Source organism: Staurois parvus, unplaced genomic scaffold (genome assembly GCF_062004578.1).
Source record: "Staurois parvus isolate SC_StPar_1 unplaced genomic scaffold, SC_StPar_1.0 ptg000114l, whole genome shotgun sequence".
Classification (NCBI taxonomy): Eukaryota; Metazoa; Chordata; class Amphibia; order Anura; family Ranidae; genus Staurois; species Staurois parvus.
Window position 1 is genome coordinate 7,174,657 of NW_028317910.1, and position 22,804 is coordinate 7,197,460.

General features: G+C 42.7%; 1 protein-coding gene across 6 annotated transcripts in view; it reads left to right on the plus strand.

Annotated features, from left to right (window-relative positions):
- Positions 1-4,284: 4,284 nt before the first annotated feature.
- Positions 4,285-22,804, plus strand: part of CACNA1C (calcium voltage-gated channel subunit alpha1 C) — a 481,720-nt gene continuing 463,200 nt past the window's right edge. For all 6 annotated transcript variants that reach the window (XM_089671829.1, XM_089671831.1, XM_089671828.1 and 3 more), the window contains exon 1: positions 4,285-5,548. In XM_089671829.1, the coding sequence (XP_089527955.1) occupies positions 5,500-5,548 (49 nt within the window). In that variant the 5' untranslated portion in view covers positions 4,285-5,499. The remainder of the gene's footprint in view (positions 5,549-22,804) is intronic.

The following is a 22,804-nucleotide window of genomic DNA, read 5'->3' on the forward strand; positions in this document are numbered from 1 at the left end:
ATTGTGCACTTTTCCAACATGACAGTCATCAAAAACACATATCTAAGGCCACTGTTGCATTTCTGAAGAACAGGATGAAAGTGCTTCAGTGGCCAAGTATGTCTCCTGATCTGAACCCAATCGAACACCTATAGGGAATTCTGAAGAAACAAGTTGAGCATCACTCTCCATCCAGCATCCAGGCTCTAAAAGAGGTCGTTCTTGAAGAATGGAAAAAGATAGATGTTGCAATATGTCGCCGACTTGTTCATTCCATGCCTAGAAGTCTTGGTGCTGTCCTTACAAATCATGGAAGTCATATAAAATACTAGATGTCATAGTTTTTGTTGCGGGGTGTATTCATTTTTGCATCAACTAATTTTAGTAAAACTGAAGATTTTGTAATCTAAGTTATATTATTAACTTTACTTTCATGTAATGAGCTAAACAAATATTCTATAAAACTCAGATATTGATTAAAATCTTACGTTTCAAAAGGGGTGTACTCATTTATGCTGAGCACTGTACATGCAAAATCTTCTCAAAGTACTCCGTACTCAAAGCGATAAATAAAGTGACAGATGCTCTTTAAAAAGTGCTCTTGGAAGGTGCTCTTCTTTTAATGACCCCCTAAGAGACCACTCTCACCAGCAAGGGGTTCATCAAATCTGGTGAGTGTGGTCAATTTGGGGGTCACTAAAAGAAGAGCAATTTCAAGAGCACTTTTTAAAGAGCATCTATCAGTTTATTAATCCTTTTGAGCATGAAGCACTTTGAGAAAATTTTGCACTTAGATTATGAATTGAAAGTTCTTATTTGAAGGTTCATTTGGACACTTGGAAGGACAGATTAAATCACTGCTGAGAGCTGTATATAAATATTTTTGTTTAGTGACAGAAGATTGTTGTCATGTTATAAGAGACAGTTAGAAAATGTTCCCACACTACAGAATACTGCTAGAGACTGCTGCCATGTATTCATTTATTGTTAGCTGTAAACAGCAAACACATACAGGAAAAATAAAAATACTAAATTTTAAGAGAGCTAATTTTCCAATGGGCAACAAGTTTAAAATTTGCCCGGGGGCGCCATGAGTGGTCAGTCTGCCCCTGCCCCAGGCAATAGGGGATCATGGGACCCCTGTGTCCTTGCCCAAACTCAAAAAAGCCTATGAAAAAGGTACCAGGGGCATCTCATGGGGCCTCCTACTGACCCCGGGACCTCGGGCAGTGCCCGAGTTTCCAAATGGTCAGTCCGCCCTAGTTGGAGAGTTTAATAAAAGGCCACATAGATGAGTTCTTGCTGGAAAAAAATATGTTAAGCAACAGACAGCATGGATTCATGAAAGACAGAAGTTGTCAAACAAATCTGATTTCTTTTTATGAGGAGGTGAGCAAAACCTTGGACAGAGGGGTGGCTGTGGACGTGGTATACTTGGATTTTGCAAAAGCGTTTGACACAGTTCCCCACACACAGCTAATGTGTAAAGTAAAGTCTACTGGCTTAAAAAAAATGTGTATGTAAATGGATATAAAACTGGCTAAAGGATCGTATTCAGAGAGTAGTGGTTAATGATTCATACTCTGAATGGTCTAGGGTTGTCAGTGGTGTACCCCAAGGTTGTGTTGGGACCCTTACATTTTAATATATTTATATCTGGGGTTAAAAATCCCATTTCAGTCTTTGCAGATGACACCAAGCTGTGCAGTGGAATAACGTCCTTACAGGAAGTCTCCAATTTACAAGCCGACCTCAATGCACTGTTTAATTGGGCAACTATGTGGCAAATGAGATTTAATGTTGATAAATGGAAGGTTATGCACTTGGGGGCTAAGAATATGCATGCATCATACATACTAGGGGGGGGTACAACTGAGGGAGTCAATGGTGGGGAAGAATCTGGGAGTTCTGGTAGACCACAAGTTTAATAATGACATGCAATGCCAAGCTGCAGTTTCTAAAGTGAGCAAAATCTTCTCTTGTATTAAAAGAGGTATAGACTCCAGAGAGAGAGATATCATTACCCCGGTACAAATCATTAGTAAGACCTCATCTGGAATATGCAGTTCAGTTTTGGGCACCAATTCACAAAAAGAACATTGGGGAACTGGAGAAAGTACAGAGAAGGGCAACCAAACTGATACGAGGCATGGAGGAGCTCAGCTATGAGGAAAGATTAGAGGAACTGAATTTATTCTCTCTTGAGAAGAGGAGATTAATGGGGGATATGATCACCATGTATAAATACATCAGTGGTTCATATAGTGAACTCGGTGTAGAGCTATTCACCCTGAAGTCATCACAGAGGACAAGGGGGCACTCTTTACGTCTGGAGGAAAATAAATTTAATCTCCAAATACAGAAAGGTTTCTTTACAGTGAGAGCTGTGAAAATGTGGAATAGACTCCCTCAAGAGTTGGTTCTGGCCAACTCAGTGGATTGCTTTAAAAAAGGCTTGGATTGTTTCTTAGATACACAGAATATAACTGGATACTGACATTTATAGGTAACGTTGATCCAGGGAATATCCGATTGCCTCTCGGGGGATCAGAAAGGAATTTTTTTCTCTGCAGGGGCAAATTGGATCATGCTTTGCTGGGTTTTTTTTTCCTTCCTCTGGATCAACTGTTGGTATAGGATTATAACTCTTTTTTTTTTTTTAATGGTTGAACTGGATGGACTTTTGTCTTTTTTCAACCAGACTATGTAAATATGTAACAACAATATAAGGCAGACTTCCTTTTGTGCTCTGTACATCAAGTAGGTAGAATCAAAGTTGCAATTCTAAACCAACCTGGAGATTCACTGTACCACAATCCAATCATTTCCCACTTCATCCAGGAAGCCCTGCTCAATATCTGCTCCATATTAAGGTGCCTAGCCTGATGGACAAATGCATGTGTAGGACTTCAGGTATGTATTAGATATGTCTACCCAGAAAATTAGATTTTTTTCAAAGACTTGGGATATCCTACAATCTTGGTGCCCAACCTGTGGCCACATGTCATATGTGGCCCTTTGGCACTGTGGGGCCCCTGCAGTCTCATAGCAGTTAATGGTTTAGCTTATTTCTCTCACACTATTCTTAGCGTCTGTGCTCTACATCTCTTTTTACATTTTTTTCCTCTAATCTTTTATAATGGATCTCACTGAGAGAAATATCAAATGTGGCACAAGTCGATTTTAAGAGGGCTATCAGGAACAAATGCATTAACTTTTAATGTGTCTGTAGTAGTAGTGATCTCACATAATGCACACAGAATCAGGTCTCTTATAATCTCCTATAGTATGTCTGCAGTCTCTGGTCATCTCCTGTTTCATATCTGTAGTCTCTGATCATCTCCTGTAGCATGTCTGCAGTCTCTAATCATCTCTTGTAGTATGTCTGCAGTCTCTGACCATTTCCTGTTACAAGTTTGCAGTCTCTGACCATTTTCTGTTACAAGTCTGCAGTCTCTGATCGTCTCCTGTAGTATGTCTGTAGTCTCTAATCATCTCCTGTAGTATGTCTGCAGTCTCTGACCATCTCCTGTTTCATATCTGCAGTCTCTAATCATCTCCTGTAGCATGTCTGCAGTCTCTGACCATCTCCAGTAGTGTATTATGTCTGCAGTCTCTGACCATTTCCTGTTACAAGTCTGCAGTCTCTGACCATCTACTGTAGTATGTCTGCAGTCTCTGACCATCTCTTGTTTCAAATCTGCAGTCTCTGCCCATTGGCCCCTGTATAGAGCAGTATGACCCCCTGTGTGGTGCAGTGGCTCTGGGAGTACCTGCCTGTTCCCTGAGGTCTCTGTACGGTACAGTGTTTGACCCTAGGAATAGAGCTGTGTGGCCCCTGTACAGGGCAGTGTGGCTATTGAACACCTCCGATTCTTGTAAAGAGCACTGTTGCCCCTGGAAGGCGCAGTGTTTGGTCCCTGTATAGAGCCGCGTGGTCCCCGTACACTGCAGTGTGGCCCTTAGAAGTAGCTGTTTGGCCGCTTTCCAGCCCAGTGTGTCATCTGTATAGTGTACTGTGGTCTCTAGAAGGAGAACTGTGGCCCCTAGAAGCAGCGATGGGACATACATATACAACGCAGTGTGCTCCCAGTACTGTGCTGTGTGTTCTCGGTGGAAGAAGACGTGTGGTCCCTGGAAGCAGTGATTTGGCCCCTGTAGAGCGCAGCGTCTCCCGGCAGCAGCAGCAGCACATCTGTCCAGCAGCAGCAGCATCAGCCGGAGGAGGGGGAGGAGGAGAAGGGGGGGGGGGGGTGAGTGACGCCGGCGGAGGGGCTGAGCTGTCTCTCCCTCTGCAGAAGCGGCCGCTGCCAGCACACAGAGCATGTCTCCCCCCCGAGCCTGCTCTACACTGCTGGGGGGCCCGGGGCCCTAGACTCCCCCACTGACCATGTCCAGCAGCATCCAAACCAGCATGGGGATCAGGTAATTTAGAATGACAGACGGACAGTTGGGGAGGACATATTACTGAGGACCCCCAAATCTGAAGACCTTCCACCCCTGGACATAGAGACCTTCACTGCTGGAGACACAGGGACCTTCATCACTGGAGAGCCTCATCTCTGGACACAGAGACCCTCATCACTGGAGACCCCCCCATCATTGGAGACCCCCATCTCTGATCACAGAGACCCCTCATTATTGGAGACCCCTTCTCTGGATACAGAGACCCCTCATCATTGGAAACCCCATCTCTGGGCATAGAGATCCCTCATCTTTGGAAGACCCCATCTCTGGAGACAAGGACCCCTCATTATTGGAGACCCCATCTGTAAGCACAGAGAGCTTTCATCATTGGAGTCCCCCATCTCTGGATACATAGCCCCTTCATCATTGAGGACCCGCATCTCTGGACACAGAGTACCCCTATCTTTGGAGAACACCCTCCTGGGTGTAGAGTGCCCATCTCTGGACCCCCTATCATTTCTTGTAGCCTCCCTCCTCCCCATCGCAGGTGTCCAAAGACTGCCCCTCTCCCTGGTAGGTGGACATAGTGACCTCCATACGGGACCTCAACCACTGTACCCCTTTCCTTCTATCTCATCTGTTTCTGGTGACCACAGATAGCCCCATCATCACAGGACACAGCCCCCTTCTTCATTAACTATTGCACCTAGCCACCCACCTTCCCTGAATAATCACTGGACACATCTAACCCCCCCTTCCTTACACACCATTCCTTAACCCCAAATAATTCCTAACTAAAACCCCTGCCACCACAATTTTCCATCACGTTCCCCCCCAAGACACCCAAAATCACACCCCAGCTCTGGATACAAACAGATCCTCATTCTTGGAGAACCCCCTCCAGTCTCTTGGAGGGAACCCAATATTACTGACCTCCCCCCATCACCAGACTGGACCCAACACCCCACCATTACCAGACTTATCTCCCTCCTGTAAATCGGGGACCTACCTCTGGGCATAGCTCCATCTCTCCTGCCTCCCTGTCTCCTGGAAGCTGACAACCGGATCTGGCCTTCTGCGGGGGATTTAGCAGGGACCCTTTTCTATTCCTCGATGGTCAATGAAAGCCGGACAATGTACATCCCAGAGGGAGACCACCAAGGTGAGGGGTCTTAGACTACCATCCTGCACTAACCCTGTTCCCCATCATGCTTTCTAGTTCTTCACACCCTCCCCATTGGGCCACCGAGATGATGAGGAACTATAAGCCCCATCATGACCTTCTGCCTGGGACTTGTAGTTCCTCTGCACCCTCCTGGCCCATCTCTGTCCCCACGAGCCCCTGTCATTTAGGTCCTAAAAGTGGTTGTCATAATGGTGATTCACGGGTCCTTCAGGCAGCTGTCATGTTCAATGCAATCCACAGGTCCTTTAGGATGCTCTGATACCATTCTCTGTTGTCTAGAGCTGGCACGTACGTGCTGTAGCATGCAAAAAAGTCTATTTCGGGGCGGTGGGGGGCATTTTATCAAAGCTAGCCCCCTCCTCCTACCCCAGCCTCTCTCCTATCAGCGTTTTTGGAGGGCACGCTGTCCGAGAGGGCCTCATCTCCTGAGTGCACATCTGCTGGCTCAGGCCTGGTCAAGCAGAAAAGGTTTGTTGAGGTTGTCTGCAGTGTGTCACCTCCTTGATTGCTGTGTATACGGTTTGCAGCGTGCGTTTTATCAGATTCCCAAAGATTTTTGTGTATTTTTGCCGTATGTGGAAAGATATTTGCTACGTGTTTATATATCTTTCTATATATTTAGAAATCTTATACTATATTTATACCTTCCTATGTATGTTTCTCTGCTCACTATAATAGCGTTTACAATTTATTCTTCAACATGTGAATTCTTGGTGTTCAATGTTGCCCGCCTGTATGTGCACACTAAGATATTTTATACCTGCCCCCCTCCAGGTCCTTTGATTATTTGCCTCTCGTAACGATAACTCGCCTCCTTGCCCACCTGCAGTGCCTGGGGACCACATGCACCAAGTCCCCAGGATGGCCGGCACTGCAGGGCTTACAGGCTCGGGCCATGGACACGGAGGCTGCCTATCATTTATGACGGATAATACTGATCATATTAAATAAACAGATTGCTCTCTTCATCTTGTTAATGCATTACCATAAAGCCCAGAGCAGCCGCTGGCTCGCAGTGTTCACTGGGGGAGGGGGGATTGGTAAACCTGCTGGGGTTGGGGCAGTCAAAAAAAATGCTGTTTATTTCAATGATTAATAGGGAAGAGTAATAATACTTTATCTAAATTATTTATAACAAAGTAGCTATTTTTAGCATCGCAAGTGATAATCTTGTTTTGAATCCAGCGCTGTTGTTTCTCAGCACGCTGGCAAATCTTCTACAGACTATTTTGCTTCTTCTTTTCCTGAAGAAAATAGAAACGATGCTGCCATTGTGCACTTGTTGGCCATTTCCTACTGGCATTATTTATTTTCTTAGGATGGGAAGATTTAAGTGGGGGCGGAAGTTCTAATTTCACCGCCATGCATTATTTGTGAATTTTTTAGAACGTGCTGTTTTCGTTTCATAAATTATATTGTGTCTCAGGTTTTGTATTCTTTATCATGTTGCTTTTTTTTTTTTTTGCGGTACACATCACACACAAAAAAGTCAATTTCAAAGAATTATCACACGGGTTCTCACTCTTGGTGACTGCTGCTAATCATGAGCTTTTTATGAAGCGTTTATGAGGAAGCAGAAATTGGATTTGTAGGTGAAGATAGAACAAATCATGAAAATTAACTATTCATGAGACAGACAATTGATAAGCAATAAATCAATAACTATAAAAATTTTCACGTTTCAGTGCGTGACCTGAACGCTTCGATGAGCAAATGATTGATAGGTGGATTGCAATTATGGCTAGGTGAAATGGTGTCAAGGTTTGCCTGCCTTCAGAGGACCAGCAGACAGTGTATTTGGAAAATTAGTAAATGGAATCAGCGTGCTGGAAAATATCTGATGCAGAAGAGCCTAGGAAAAGTAATTGGCACAGTGGCCAAAATAATCCATTTCTAGAAAAAAACTGATGTGGAAACAGACATTTGATGAAAAATCTCCAGGGATGGACCGATGTGACTCTGCTTGTTGGAGGATGGACAAACTTAAGATATTTTCTTCTCATGGGTGCAATGTTGAGTTTAATTGAGAGCTCCGCCCCTTTCAGCGCTCAGCCTTCCCCAGGCTGGGATAGCTGATACTATCCAGACACACCTGGGTGATGTCTAGATTTGGCGATATGCACTGGGCCAGTGCTGTGGGGAGGCCCCGGAATTAACACTTTCCTGGATAGATCTATCCTAGTTTATGTAAGGGGCCAGCGCTGCCCAAAGTTGGCATTTCAGGGCTCCATTTGCTTGTATCCTTTTTATATCTTGGCAACACCCATCATTCTCTCTCACTGGGCTATAACAAAGATCAAAGATGTCACTTTCTTGCAGCTCAGCTCCTCGATTATCGGTTTGTTCATCAGTAGTATGAATCCTCCAGAACGGCGATACCAGTATTTGCAGCATCATTTAGGTGAAACTGGGAAATATAGTGGGAATTTCTCACTGTTGAAGCACAGCATGGACCATTGCAAAGATAAAAAAACAACTCAGATGCAACTAAAAGTTGTTCAAGAGCTATTTAGAATTTATTTTGCAAGCCATTAAGGATGATTCCCTTTTTGCTGTAGAAAAGGGAACGGACTTTTCCTTGTGCTTGTCCACTTGTGGGGGGGAAACATCACTGTAGGTAACCAAAGACTTTGGGTGCCCTTTAAATATTTGCCTTTTTCCCTTGAGGTTGTTTGTATCATTAAAATGGCCAGATTTTTTTCCCCGTCACTCTTAAAAATCCCTTTAAATGTATCTGCCCTCAAAATTGGAAGTTTTAGAGTTTTAGGGTTAGTTAACCCTTTAGGCGCCTCGTGATTGAAATGTGTCATTTTTTACTTTTGCCCTTGCTACGTCTTAGCTATTAGTTTAGAAATATGCTGGGTTGATAGTCTGCGTGCTGCCATGTCCCCACACACAGAGCACATCAGGCAAAATAGAGCTTCTTTAGGAAGATGTGGAAGGTCCGCAGTGATGTTTGTTAAGGTAGCTGACCCTGTTTCAGTTCTGCAAGTGAGTCATAAGATGTAGAGATTGGATCTCTGCTGAAAGATCTGGAGGGGGAGGGGGGTGTTGTGGTGCAACTTTATCTGAATATTCTGCTTCAGAACCACTGGGCAGTTAACACAGATAGGTGAACAGCTGTTGCTAAATTTGCACGTAAACTTTATCCTGTATGCTTCATGAATATATATACCTAAAATGAAGCTAGATCACAATGTTGGGTAGTAACAATGCAGAAAGAAAGCACCCTGGCCTGATCCTGCAGTTGCAGAGCAGCCAGCAGTGGAAAACTCTGCTTGTTGTTTCCATTTCCTAGAATAATTCCTTCAAGTAGTAGGTCTGCCCTTGCCTGAGCTCTGTAGATAGTTGTTCAAAATGGTTGTGCCCTTGCTGAGTTAAGTGGAACACTACTCAAATTCTTTTTTCCTAGTTTAGGACCATGTTTAAGAAGTAGTGGATCTGACATTTAGTAAACATTCACTGCAGATGAATCTTCCAGGTGCATTTGTTTTAAATAACAGTGATGGATTCAGCACTGGTGATTGATGAAAGTCACATTCCCTGCTTTATAAATATGCCCCTAGTGTACATCAGGAAGGATTTGAATCCATGCTGGATCATGGTAGGGAGGTTTCTCTTATAGCGATCAAGGGTCCACTCTGCAGAATGGTGTTCAAAATCAGGAAAGGGCTTTTCATCAGGCACATCTAGTTTCAGAACCTCAGCCACGTTAGGTGTAAAAGATGTAGAAGATCCCACATGAGTCCAGACAGAAATCTCACTGTGCTTTGTTTTTTCTTGGAAATCTGTTTCATACAACACAATCAAAATGTACAATCTACTAAGTCCGGCATACTACCAAAAGCTACATGTACATAGGCTCCCCTAAAGCCCCGTACACACGATGAGAATATCGGACGAATAATCGTCCTGGTTTTTTTGCATGCTAGTCTTATATTGAAAGTGAAGAGGTTACTAAAGTTATGAAAATTCTTGAACGACAGAATAACAATTCGGAAGTGATGTAATGTATTGAATTTGTATGGTATTTTAGGACGAAAATTGTACTGATTAAACGAAAATCGTCTGTTCTGGTATTGTTCTGGTATTATACAAGAAAAATTTTCTTGCTCGTCCCTTCAGATAATTTTGGATGAAAGATGTGGACCAATGATGAGATTATCGTACGATTGCTTCGAAAGTGATTTTCTGAACACGTGTACTAGGCTTAAAGTGGTTGTAAAGGCTGTAGGTTTTTTACCTTCATGCACTCTATGCATGATGGTAAAAAACCTTCTGTGTGCAGCAGCTCCCCCCAGCCTCCTCAGTATTTACCAGAGCCTCATCACGCTCCAGCAATGTGAATGACATCCTCGGCTGCCCCGGATCTCTGCTTTCTCATTGGCTGAAACAGCAATTGACATTGGCTCTCGTTGCTGACAATCACAGTCAGACAGCCAATGAGGAGAGAGGGGGTGGGGCTAAGCTGTGGCTCCATGTGTGAATGGACACATGGAGCAGCAGGTGCCCCCATAGCAAGCTGCTTGCTGTGGGGGCACCCGACAGACAGGAGGAGGCAGGAGAGCCTGTGGGGGACCCGAGAAGAGGAGGATCCAGGACCCAAAAGCGGAAGTTCTACTTTAACCTCATCCCTACCATGCTATAGCTGAAAGACAGCTACAGCGCGGTTGTCTGTTTCTGGGAGGACATCCAAGGATGTCCTCCCAGCCCAGAACATGCCCCCTGCGCACCCCCAGCACCGCCGATGATCGCTGTGTCCTACGGGGGGAGCGGGTACCCGAATTTGACAGGTACCCACTCCCACTTTCACTGCAATCGCCTAGGTGATCGGAACAGAAGTGGAAGTTGTCCTACCACCCTCCCTCCCCGTAGTCTTCTGGGACACATGACAGGTCCCAGAAGAGTACGGGACCATTCACAAAGCGCAGCACTTCTTGTGCATGTGCAGTGGACACCTGGCTGTGAAGCCGCAAGCTCTCACAGCCGGATGCCCAAACTAAAGATGCCGGCTCCATGGAGAGAAGACGGTCCAGTGGTGGTGAGGACACCGCTGGACTGAGGGACAGGTCAGTGGTTGTATTTTAAAAGTCAGCAGCTACAGTTTTTGTAGCTGCTGACTTTTTTTTTTTTTTCAGCTGGAACTCCGCTTTAAGTTACAGTGTAGTGCTAAAGGTTTGATAAGGTTGAATGGAAGTGTGATCAGATAAGATGGACATTTTCCCAATACACCTAAACAGATCATAACATTGGTCACTTGCTTAAAGCTGACCATACATGGATCAAAATTTGGCTGGTTTAGCTGGGAGCAGGTTATACAGAAGTTGATCTACCAATCGACTTTTGTATAAATGCTGTGCTGGATTTTTGCTCCTTGGTCAGTTTCCAGCTATAGCCAGCAAAGCTGATTAGTGTATTCTGATGGCAGGGAAGTCTCCCCACAGAATGCAATAGCTCAGCGGGAGGGATTCCCCCATCGACCTGAAATGTGTGGATGGGGGAATCAGATCAGGTTTTTCTTCGTTCAGCTCACTCATCTATGGGCTACTTTATAATCTCTTCTTTCAGGCAAATCTTCCGACATATACTGTATAATTGTGACATACTTTCATTTTTGTGCTATTCAGTTTAAACTTAGATGATTGCAATGTGTATGGCCATCTTAAGGATTCATGCACACTGGGCATTTTAATAATGTTGGTAACGTTAGCTGTGTAAAGTCCTGTTAAAAACATGAGTTTTTCAGTTTTTTTCTTTTAGCATTTTTGTATTAGCATCTTGTGGCGTTTTGCCAAGTTTTTTTGCGTTTGCGTTTTTAGAGAGTTTTTTTTACCAAAAAAATGTCAAAAAATGCTGGTTTGCAGCGATCTACTGTGTTTTTTAGCATTAGAACATTTTTACAGCTAAAAAACTTCTAGAAACCCACTAGAAGCCCCAGCCAAAAAACGTTGATTACAGTCTGTGTGTGCATGGACACATAGGATAACATGCTGGGGGGTTTACTGGCTGTAGAAAAAAACATCAAAAGCCAGAAACAGCCGCTGTAAAAATGTTCAGTGTGCATAAGGACTTAAAGTTGAAAAATAGCTTTCACTTCAATCTTGCACAATTGCAAAGGCTCCTTGCTTGTGTTGGAATTCATTACTCTGACTTTACTGCACAATGTGAGCTTCTTACAATGTTCATTAGAAGCTGCAGCCAGTCATGGAGAATTCAACTCATTGCAACATCCAGCAGCATCTTGCTTTTTCCTCCCCAGCCTTACTGTCTCAGCAGTATGCCTCTTGAGCCTTCAGTCCTGATGTAAGCAGTTGGCTGACTCTTGGGAAGAGTTATGCCAATATCAAAATGCTTTGATGTAGGAGTGTCAGTTTAGAAGAGTGGGAATTCCTAGGAAGGCTATATTTGCATACAGACCTCCCTAAGTAATGCCCACATTCTGAGCCTCCATGACTGAAAGAACTGGAATCCAATGAAAGGGGTGGGCCAGGGACAGCCAAGGTGGGGAGGAAAGCACTGGATGATGCTGGATGTCCTCCAGACAAGAAATGAGGTGGGCTCCATCTGACAATTGCTTACAGAATAAGCAATTTCAGTAATGTACACTTGTGTCTGTATGTTTCTACTTTGTTTATATATAACATATATAAAGGTTGAAATTCTCTATATTTTTTTAAATTAGTAGTTTGAAAACCAGATTGATCAAGCAGGCAGATGTCATTTTCCGTAAAGAGTAGAAAAACAGAGTGCTGAAACTTTATTTCCGATTGAAGTGAGAGAGGATCACCTTGGCAACTGATATCATTAATATAGCAGGTTTAAGATGATGTAACCAAAAAATGTATAGCCAGGATTGCGCAAAAGCTGTGAACAAGCAGGCGTAAGTTAGGTGTAAGTAGAGCCGTGAAGATAAAGAGATACTACAGCTTGCAAACCCTTTTGAAATATAAGAACCTGAGTGTTCTACAGAAGTAAGCAACTTCTTTGTGCAAGGAGTATATAGGTACCTGCTTATCATGTTTGTCCACTTACACTTTTAGCATTTTTTTAGGTGCTCACTAAGCATTTCCTAAATGTTCACAGAGTGGCTGAAAGGTGTTCACTTTATTAGATTATGATTCATAGGGGATTCTTATCAAACCCTTGGGGCCCAATTGCACACTCACTTTGCAGTATTGTATGTAACAAGCGTTGCGGTGCCATTCATTTTGAATAGGCTTCTGCTACTGTTAATATGTGTGACATAACGCAACAAATATCAACAAATCCATGTTTTTCTATCGCTTTAAATTATGATTACCAAAAATTGCAAAAGCCTTCTTTCAGTAGAACTCATATAATCACCTCTGTCAACTTTACCATTAACATACATTCCTGTCCCTCACTTCCAGGGACAGGAAGTGAGTTACTGATAAAATCTCCAGATGAAAAAGAAAACGAATGCAACCGTCACAGATATGCTGAAAGTGGTTCTAAATAGATTTTTACCTTCTCTGCATCTCTGCATTCCCTGCACCAAAGTAAAAATGCTTTTGCACTGCAGGAAATCCCCCCCCCCCCATACTCACCTGAGCTCAATCTCAATCCAGCAATGTACACAAGAGCAGCAAATCTCTCCTCTCTCTCCCTTCTCGCAGGACAGTTTGATAGCAGCGGAAACTATTGGCTCCCACTTTAGTCAATCAACCTCTCTGATAATGCCATCAGTCTGCTGCAGGCAGAAAGAAGAATTTTTTCATTCTTCCTTCCCCCAGTGATAAGACTGCGACATTGTAACTTTGACGTCACACCACACAGTGACTTTTATGAGGTTGCAGCAGGGCCTGATCTGTGTCAGACATTTGTGAACACAACCAAGAACTGCACAGGTACCAGGATTTACCTAACTATTATCTAGAAGGTGGTCAGAGATGCTGGTACAATCCATCCACAAACTGCTCCCTCTACTTCTCTAAACAAGGTCTTTTTGTGCAACCATTTGTGTTTACTCTATTGCACTGCTTTTTAGTGCAATAGAAAATGTTTCCCAACAGGTCCAATCGATATCTCCCCTGCCTGATGTGCTTGTAGGTGCTCCATAGACATTATTTATTTATTTCAGGTACTTATATAGCACTGTCAATTTACGCAGTGCTTTTACATATATATTGTACATTCACATCAGTCCCTAACCCTCAAGGGGCGTACAATCCAAGGTCCCTAACTTACATTCATACATAAACATACTGGGGCCAATTTAGACAGGAGCCAATTCACCTACCAGCATGTCTTTGGAGTGTAGGAAGAAACCAGAGTACCCAGAGGAAACCCACACAAGCACAGGGAGAACATGCAAACTCCATGCAGGAGGTGCCATGATCAAGAATCAAACCCATGACCCATTTGCTGCAAGGCAGACATACTAACCATTAAGCCACTGTGCCACCCACATTAGACATCTTCTCAACCCTCCATAAAGGGTTCATGCACAAAACAGAAAAAAACGCAGCTTTCAGAGGCATACAATTTTTTTTAATGCCTCTGAATGTAGTTCTGTAACAGCCCATGTGTCCAAGCACATTGTGGTGTATAGATCCATACCTAGGGGTATAAAAAAATGCCTGAAACCCACATCTCAGGAGGAGCGTATTGGCATAAATGATGTGTGTACGCTTTGAAGTGCGTGTATACATGCTCGTGCACACTCTTTCACGTAAATTCATTCTGGTGGCAGAGAATAAATTAATATTCCAACTACTAGAGTGAATGAATGCACATATGCTTCTAAACGCTGTACACCTCTAAACGCGAGTGCTTTAAATGCCATCACATGCACTTTTTTTTTAGTATGCCTCTGAATGCAATTCTATTACAACCAAAGTATCCATACACATTGTGGCATTTAGACCAGTATTCTTAAGCAGCTTGCAGGGGCATAAAAAAAAAAGAATGCCCAAAACCTAAGTTTTAGGAGGAGTGTACTGGTGTAGATTACGTGCGTATGCGCCTAAACATGTATATATATGTGCACACATAAATTCATTCTAGTGGCTTGAAAACATGAGTATTCTAATCCCTAGAAATAATTTACTTGCGTATACTATGAAACCTGGTACGGTCATAAATGCGAGTACTTTACGCGACATTACAAGTGTTTTTTTACATTTGATCTTTCTGGCAGCTTTTGGAAGCAAGTTACAGCTCTTATATGAATATTTAATTACGCCTCCCTGCACAAGCCTTTACAATGACTTTGCAGTCAAAAAAGGTAAAATTTAGCCGCACAGTAGAATGAGGTGAAGCAGAACAAAAAGCATCTTTGAAAATTTGTCCCATTGAGTTGGGTATCCTGAGGCAGAACATTGCGTCACACCTGGAAAGTCACTGGAGTTTTTCCCCGAAGCAGTCGTTAATCATGTGACATCGTTTCCGTCATAAATAAAAGGGGAAAAAAAAGCCTGGGGAGGGAAGGGCAGCTAATCAATAAAAAAGTACAGATGCGTCCTGACAACTCGGGGTAAAACCGTCAATTCCCCTCCCCCTCAACCAGGAACATCTGTCGAGTCCAAAGGGATTTTATTTATTTAAATGTTTTCTGGGATAAATTTAGGATGGTTCTCAGTGCTTTAGAGATAATGCAGAAAAAAGCCCAGCATCCAGTAAGAGCTCCTTTCCTTTAGGAAATTATAGGGCTTTCACACCCCCTGCGTTGCCTGGATACACGGAGCCCTCGGAGCGAGAATAGAATCCTGCGGAAACCAAAAGTTCTAGAATTATTTCATGTCTGTATCGTCGTGGTTACATAATGGCCTTACTGTAGATGATCTGTTGAATTGTTTCTTTGTATCTGAACATCAGTTAAAGGAAAAAAACAGCATAGGTCAAAGAGCCCCATGTTGTAGACTCGAAGCCTAGTATGCTGGATTTTGGTGTAGAGAGCCCATTCTGTTAATTTATGGCAGAAGCTTCCAGTGTCAAAATTCAGTGAAAGTACGTCCCTAAATACCCTGACCCCTCAGCTGTCCCTCATAGTATACCTGACACCTAAATGATATTTAAAGATACAAAGAACTACAGAGCACCTCCCCCTTATATAATGGAGATGGGGGTTTTTGTAGTTCAAATCAGGAGTGCTGCCTGGGGTGTCAGCACCAGTAGATACATGACAGTGAGAGATGTTGACAGGAAGTTTATTACTGACAGGATCACCAGGTGAAAATAAAGGGAAAAAAAGAATCTAGGGACTGGTAAGAAGCAATATACTACATTTTTGGTTTTAGATTTAGACACATTTTAAGTATCATTTAGCCCCCAAAACCCTAAGGCTGATTTCAGATGATGGGTGATTTTTCTGCACAGATGGCATGTTTTTGCTAAGTAATGCATAATAATTTTCTAGGGGATCTAGAACGCTAGAAATCTAGAAGTGATTTATTGCTCTATCGCTCAGCGATCAAGATTCTGCAGCATTTCATTTTGGCGGCAAAATCGCCAGTGACAATCACTCTTCATTCGCCTTTGTGGCTTAGCTACAAACTGCTGAAGGAGAGTCATTTGTAGGAGAGCACAACCCAATGCTGTAGCACTGTCGTCAGCGACTCTAGCGATTAAATCACTAGCTGCATCGCTGGCATTAGTAATTTGCAGCAGTGATGAATATGACATCAGCCTAACCTTAACACTTTAAAAACCTAACCATAACTTTAATATATATCTAAGCCCTACCTGGATGATATTTAGCTTGCTAAAACACTATGAAGTTGATTTACTAAAACTGGAGAGTGCAAAATCTGGTGCAGCTATGCATGGTAGCCAATCAGTGTCTAACTTCAGCCTGTTCAATTAAGCTTTGACAATAAAACCTGGAAGCTGGTTTCTATGCAGAGCTGCAGCAGATTTTGCAGTCCTCAGTTTTAGTAAATTTACCCCTATGTATCATGAACATTTTATATATCTAATTTTACAAATTCTTTTTATGCAAGAATTGATCTCCTCCATCCACTTTCTGTCTATATGTACTCGCTCCAGTGTTGGGTGCGCATCATTTCTCTGATAGTGACCATACCTGTGCATGGCTGGTTGTAGTCTTCAAAAGGGTGTGAAAGGGTGACAACACAGGAACATGATTGGAAGACAGTTGTCACCACATAACAGGAAGTGCCTGAACAAGCACCTTTATTGCAGGAGCACCAGGTATTTTTTTCATGAAAGTTGCAGATTAAAAAATAATGAAAACAACTGTTGCAATTACATGAACATGTTAAGGGCCTGTGTTGATGGGCAACACAGCTTGCTTTTAAAATGAGTTGAAGACGCTTCTGATATCATTCAGAATTCATTTGGGGGCCAGTTGACCTGCTTCAGCTGCTTTTACATTCTCATAAATGTGAATTGGGGTCAGCACCTTGCTCCCGCAGCCGCAACCAACTGCACAGAAAAATGCAGGAGATGTTTGCAGGTGCAATTAATCCTAGTGGCACACTCCACTCTTACTGGAAACTGCACCTGCAGTTCCTGTGTGGACTGCGATTCCATAAATGCTGCAGGGACCTTTTCCCTGTGTTTCAGGTGGCATGGTAGCCAATTCAAATGAATTGGCAGCCATGCCTGCGTAAAACGTGGCTCATAGAGCCGCATTAATGTGACCCTTGCCAGAAGTAGATTGGAAGTGGACAAAATCCCATAGACACAGGCCCTAAAGCTTAGAAAGAGTGATTGGGTTTACATCTTCTTCAGCTTACCCTTTAACCTAATACCTAGAACTATTAACCCCTGCTAGCCTGCACTTACTGAACATGGTCCAAACTTCATTTACAATGTTGTAGACGGGAGAGAGGAGACTAAGGAATTACTGTCTCCAGCAGATTGGTGACATCATCTCACTGTCAGTGATCTGAAAATCCAAAGCTTCATTTTTAGGTGGAGGTTTTTTTCTAAAATGATACTGTTGCTGCATATTTTGAAGCGTCAGAAATTTATTCATGCAGACATGTGAACCTACTAATAGTAGACTGCCCTAGGTAACGCCCACACGTCATGTAGAGCCTCCATGGTGGAAAGAACTGAAATCCAATGAATGAAAGGGGTGGGCCAGGGACAATCAGGCTGTGGAGGAGAGCGCTAAATGATGCTGGATGATGGGGGCTCTATTGATATGCTGCAGCTTATAATGCACATTGTGAAAAGCTCCCAGTGTGCAGTGAAATCAATGTAAGCAAATTCAGCACAGAAGAGGAGCCTGAATAACTATGCAGGACTGAAGGGAAGGCTGGAGTTCAGTTTTAAATGCTGAGCGCCCCATAATGATGGGCTGAAATCAGAGTACTGATCCACATGGAGTGAAAAGCACTCATTGCACCAAGACAATTTCAGACATAAATGGAAATTCTCAGTGATCGCACTAATCATAAAAAATAATGATAAATCATTCCTTCTTTGTACATCAATATTGTTAAGCAGCCCACAGATTAGTATTTTATTTTTGTCCAACCAGGAAAAAAATTCAACAGGTCCCTCATCCACACACTCCAGGAGAATGAGGAAATCCTCCCCGCTGAGCTATTGTGTTCTGACAGCGGAGAGACTACCCCTGTCATTAGAATACACTGATCAGCGCTGCTGGCTATAGCTGGCAGCACTGATCGAACAGTAAAAATCTGACAAGGCGGTTGTACAGAAGTTGATGATTAGATTGACTTATGTACAACTACCCTTCCCATACATGCATCGAAATTCGGCTGGTCCCTGCTGAACTATATGAATTTGGATTCATGTATGGTCAGCTTTAGTTTGTTTGAGTTGAGAAGGAGAAAAGGCACAGCGATCAAGTGATTGGTTTTTCTCCCTCAAAATCTCACCCCGTGCAGGTGGGTTAATGAGCGATGTGTTCCTGATTGCAGATTCCAGGTTGATTAATTGGAGATATTTCACGAACATGACATGTTGGGAGTCTAGAGGCCAGGAGTTTGGAAATATTATATTAGTCGATGTGTGGGACAGATGTGAAGATCACTGCCGCATCGTGTGCCCAGATGTTTTCTGTGATGCGTAACGACAAGACTCGAGAAATTTCTGCAAGCATTTTTCTATTAGGATGGCAGCCTGACTGAGATCTGTCCTTCTTCTGCAGCTGAAATGACACTAGCCGTCAGGGAGAACATTTATAAAATAGCATGGCCTTAACACGTGAATGTTCCTGTGCTTAGTGTGTGTGTTTTATTTGCAATGTTTTTTGGAAGGAAAATAATTTGCTAAATTGTGTCGTTTTTGTTTGAGTGAAGGAATGACTGATGTCTACACAGGTCTTACACTGGCCATGCACTTCTTGATTCCCAACGTTTTACAGAATCTCAGCACAAACAAAATGATTACCAAGTACAATATATTCTCTGTGTATACCTTGGCAGAGTCATACAGAAGATTCATGGTGGATCCCGACACACTACAGGCCCTGACAGGTCTGCAGCAGGGCTCAGGATTAGCACATGACCTCCCAGGCTACCTATTAGTCCAGGAGATTCTGGAGGGAAGGACAGAGCTAAGTTAATTTCATCTGCCTATGTCTCTACATATATCTTTCTCATACTTGCAAACATATTCATTTCAGCCCCTGGGACAATGTCACTCCTGCCCATGGCATGCACTTGACATACCCATTTTCTGGGCAGTCTTGCCCAGACACACCTACTTTCCAGGCAGTCCCACCCAGATCACACACACTTTCTGGGAAGTCCCGCCTCTAATTTTGCTGTAGCGGCCTGCTTATGGCGAATCGATCCCCCCTTTTTGATTTGGGCCTGGTTCACACCTGCCCACAGGATAAAACTCAGGCAGCTGTTAGTATGAGCTCCAACAGAAACATGGTGATGTGCGTTTCAATGCATTCACAGATTGCACTGCTTAATTTTTCTTTTTCAAAGCTTCCTGAAGTGTCACAGTGACGCTTCATTTATGTCTAGGCATAGCAGCATGGTGCTTTGCACTGCAGTGCAATGACATGCGATGCCATTCAGGAAAAACAGAGACACGCTGCATTTTTCCGCACTTCACAGCAGCATTGACATGTGGTGAGAAGGCACATTAAAAAACAATTGTTTTCCAGTGCCTTAACCCTTTTGCCTTGTCCACACTGACATGTTTTGTACTGCAAGGCCAGCAGTGCACGCTACTTGAAGTATTCTGAATGATACCCCAACACACCTTGCCAACAGAGTTATGCCATGCCATAGTGCACTGTCAAAAAAGGTGCAGCTCTGCTTTCTGGACCGCTGAGCTGTGTGCCAGTGCATTCATTTTGAATTGGCTGCTTAATGCAGCAAATGTTGATGTGCAAAAAAATACTTTAAGGCACGGCACATCAATGGTAATGTGTGTGCCTAGATTTAATGTGCATGCTCAGTAACTCTCATAAGTGATATTGGGGCAAAGCACCTAGATATAGGACTGTCCTTGCAAATTAGACAGTTGATATCATTGTGATCTTTTTCACAGAATGTTTCCTTCGTATGGACTTATTTGTCATTTGCTAAGTCTGAGTCACCCAGATCTGTGACATCTAAATATCTGATTCCACTAAGCATTTTTCAAAAATTACTTTACTTAAATTGTTACTAATCCCACAACAGTAAAATCAGTCTGTATATGCAGTAAAGCATGCTTGTTATACTCACTGTGGAACCTAAGGGGTCAATTGTGTAAAAGCGCTGTTTGATCCTGTCTTCTCAGATTCTCTCCTTCTTCTAGTATCCCCCTCTTATTTCCTGATAAGACATATCGTGTGTAGTCGCTCTTCACATGCTCAGTTTGGTGTGTATTGCTAGATAGGTTTCTTTTTTTAATTGGAAGAGTGCAAGTGATCAGCACAGGGCCAATTAGCACTGTTCAGACAGAGGTCAGAGGTTCTGCACCCTCCTAGAGCAAAATGAAACCTCCTCCTACAAGCTTTAATGCTGGACATAGAAGTCACAAGATTGCTCTAACTGCTGATGAGATAACCTATTTAGCAGTTTATATTTACTAAAATAATTGCATTTCCATGTCCTGTGTTCTGTGGGACACCAGATATAGTGAATGCAGGTCCTGGGTTTAGTAACACTTTAACTATGTTATAATTTTATAAAAATTCTAAAATTTTCTCTAAAAAAAAATGGCAGGAGGTTTTGGAAGAGCTGAACCTGGAAGAAAAAGTTGCTTTCATCTTTCATTGGAAGATTTCCCTGCTCTGTTACTGCATTGCTGTATGCTGTGATGTGTGGGGAGGAGTAACCAGGAATAAATACATTACATCAGCACAAATCTCTGCAAAATATTTTTAAAAATGTTTTTGGAATCTCTGATAGATTTCCTGACACTCTCCTTATCACTTGAGCCTGCGTTTGTTTTCCATGCAGACCACGGACACATTTTTTCACCAACTGTTGTTTTTTGTGGTCTGTTAGGTGACTACAGTTGTTCAGATGCTTTTTCCTTTTTTTTAGTATTGCTGAGCTTGACCGTCACTAAAGTTCGTATTTATAAAACAGTGAATGTGACATTCTCCAAACATTCTTTGCAGGTGAATCTTCCAGGTGTATGTGTTTTAAAAGACAGTGATTGACTCTCCACTAGTTAGTGTTTGGTAAGAACAGTCAGCCTGGGTCCATATATATATGCAGGCTGGGGTGCCGTGTGATTTTGAAGTCAGTGTGGTGTGATTTTGTTGCTGCGGTGCAGGTGCAATTCTGATTCAAATTATTAAAGTGTATCAGGCTGGAAATCGCACCTGCACGGCACTGAAAATCGCACAGGACCCTTTTCAAAATCAGGTCGGCCACATTGATTTTGAAAAGGGTCCTGTGCGATTTTCAGTGCCGCGCAGGTGCGATTTCCAGCCTGATATACAGCAGGTATGCCTGTAAATGGGCTCTGTAGAAAAGTATTTTATTGCACCTGTCATGAAAATCTGTGTGGCTCAAATCACATCAGAATTCACATATATGTGAACTGAGGCTCAGAGCTTTATAAATATTCCCCTAAAGCTGGCCATACATTGTAAAAAATTGTTAAATTTCCATACAATCTTCTATAGATTTATTAAAATGATATACTGACAAAGCTAAACAACACATTTACTTTGTATCTGATAAGGCAGGCTCTTGAACTACATAGTTGATGGTAGATCTAAAGCAGCCTTTTTCAACCAGGGTGCCTTCAGATTTCTTCAGGGGTGCCTTGGCAAAATGCCTAAAAATTGCCAAAAAATTGTATACAAGCCAGATCAAACCTCCCTTTTAGTTACACAAAGTTACAGGTTTTCACTGTGCACCATTACCATCTTCCATTGGGTGATAAGGAGGATGTCAGGTGCCTGACAGCATACTTTTGTACCTCCTCTGTCCCTCTCCATCAGCACTGGGGTCACACTAGCTGAGTGTGGGAGAGAAACAGTCAGTACCAGTGTGTAAAGATGTATTTGCTTTGGAAGAATAAATTACGTTGGGTGTCCTACTTGTGTGGATGTTGCTGCGTTATGTAAAACTATCAATTTAGTTTTACATTTTATAATGGGTTGCATCGAAATTGTGCAGAATTTTAAAGAGTGCTTTGACTGAAAAAAGGTTGAGAAACACTGATCTAAAGGAGATTGTACAGTCATATTGTATAGTGTATGGCCAACTTTAGTGTGCTTGGACGAATTTCAACATGTGTGTAGCCCTGCCTGTTAAACAGGTCCAGTGCCTGGCTACTGTTAAATAGTTTTGCTGGAAGGCCAGCATTAGATCAGCATAGCTGATCTGCATTTTCTGCTGGGTGGGGGAGTCCCAACTGTCAGAACACAATAGCGTAGCAGGGGAGATCTCTGCATCCACATCGCTTGCGTGGATGCAGGGATCTGTGAGTTTTTTGTTAACCTGCTGGTTGAACGAAGTAAGCTCTGCGTGTATACCCTGATTAACCAAGTCGGTGCATTTATTTATTTCATATCAGCCACACCCAAACTATGATCTTTCCAAGAGTCTCATGCTGGCCACACATGTATCAATCAATCTGGCATTCAATTTGTCCTACATACAATCAGAATCTGTGATTCAATTTGTCAATATTGACACTCGATGGTGCCAAACATAGTTGTCATTTTGTTCGATTTAATTAAATTCAATCATTACCTTTTAAACGTTTCAAATTTTTTATGCAGTAAAAAAATCTGAATTAGTAAAAAAAAAATTACCATACATACTATAACTGCCTAGATCCCTGGTGCTCAACTTGCAGTCC